The sequence below is a fragment of the Habropoda laboriosa genome, unplaced genomic scaffold, assembly GCF_001263275.1.
Source record: "Habropoda laboriosa isolate 0110345459 unplaced genomic scaffold, ASM126327v1 scaffold486, whole genome shotgun sequence".
NCBI classification, from domain to species: domain Eukaryota; kingdom Metazoa; phylum Arthropoda; class Insecta; order Hymenoptera; family Apidae; genus Habropoda; species Habropoda laboriosa.
The window spans coordinates 1,014,628-1,015,198 of NW_017100724.1; the positions used below are offsets into that span (position 1 = coordinate 1,014,628).

Genomic DNA, 571 nt, shown 5'->3' on the forward strand with positions numbered 1-571 from the left:
GGCACATAAAATTGATACAATTAGAGGATTTAAAATTCAGGAATATATACATATATATTAGTTATTTCATTATAGTAATAACAATCACAACGTATTTTACAAGATTTAATTGTTTTCTATCCGAATAAAATTGTGTTACAATGTAATAAGAATTTATAGTAATCCTTCCATTTCTTGCATAAACTGCATATATGCATCATCTTTAGTTTTAGGTTGAGTAGTTCGTATAGGTTGTGCTTCTGGTATTCTCTCTGTAAGTCTGGATAAAGTACTTGGTTTTTTCTTGTCATCTCTTTTCACACGAAGAGAGGTAGGTAAAAATCTTGTAACATCAGCTGCCAAATTTCTAATTTGTGGCTTTGCTTCAATAGTTGTACTACTTTTTCCATCCTTGTCTTTCCTATTAATTAATTGAGGTGCAGCAGATAAAACATTAGGTGTTTTGGGCTGTGATCCTGTTCCAGATTGTGTCTGCATTTGAGGATTTCCTATATTTGTCATATTTGATAGATTTGGCATTTGCATTTGTGGAGGAGGCATTCTAGGCATACTGGGTGGACCAGGTCTCAAC

General features: G+C 32.9%; 1 protein-coding gene across 1 annotated transcript in view; it reads right to left on the reverse strand.

Moving 5' to 3' along the window:
* Window positions 1-153: 153 nt before the first annotated feature.
* The window catches only part of LOC108577069 (WW domain-binding protein 11-like), a 2,427-nt gene continuing 2,009 nt past the window's right edge, over window positions 154-571 (reverse strand). The window contains exon 7 of the mRNA XM_017940167.1: window positions 154-571. This exon is cut by the window's right edge and continues 25 nt beyond it. Coding sequence (XP_017795656.1) covers window positions 154-571 — 418 coding nt within the window.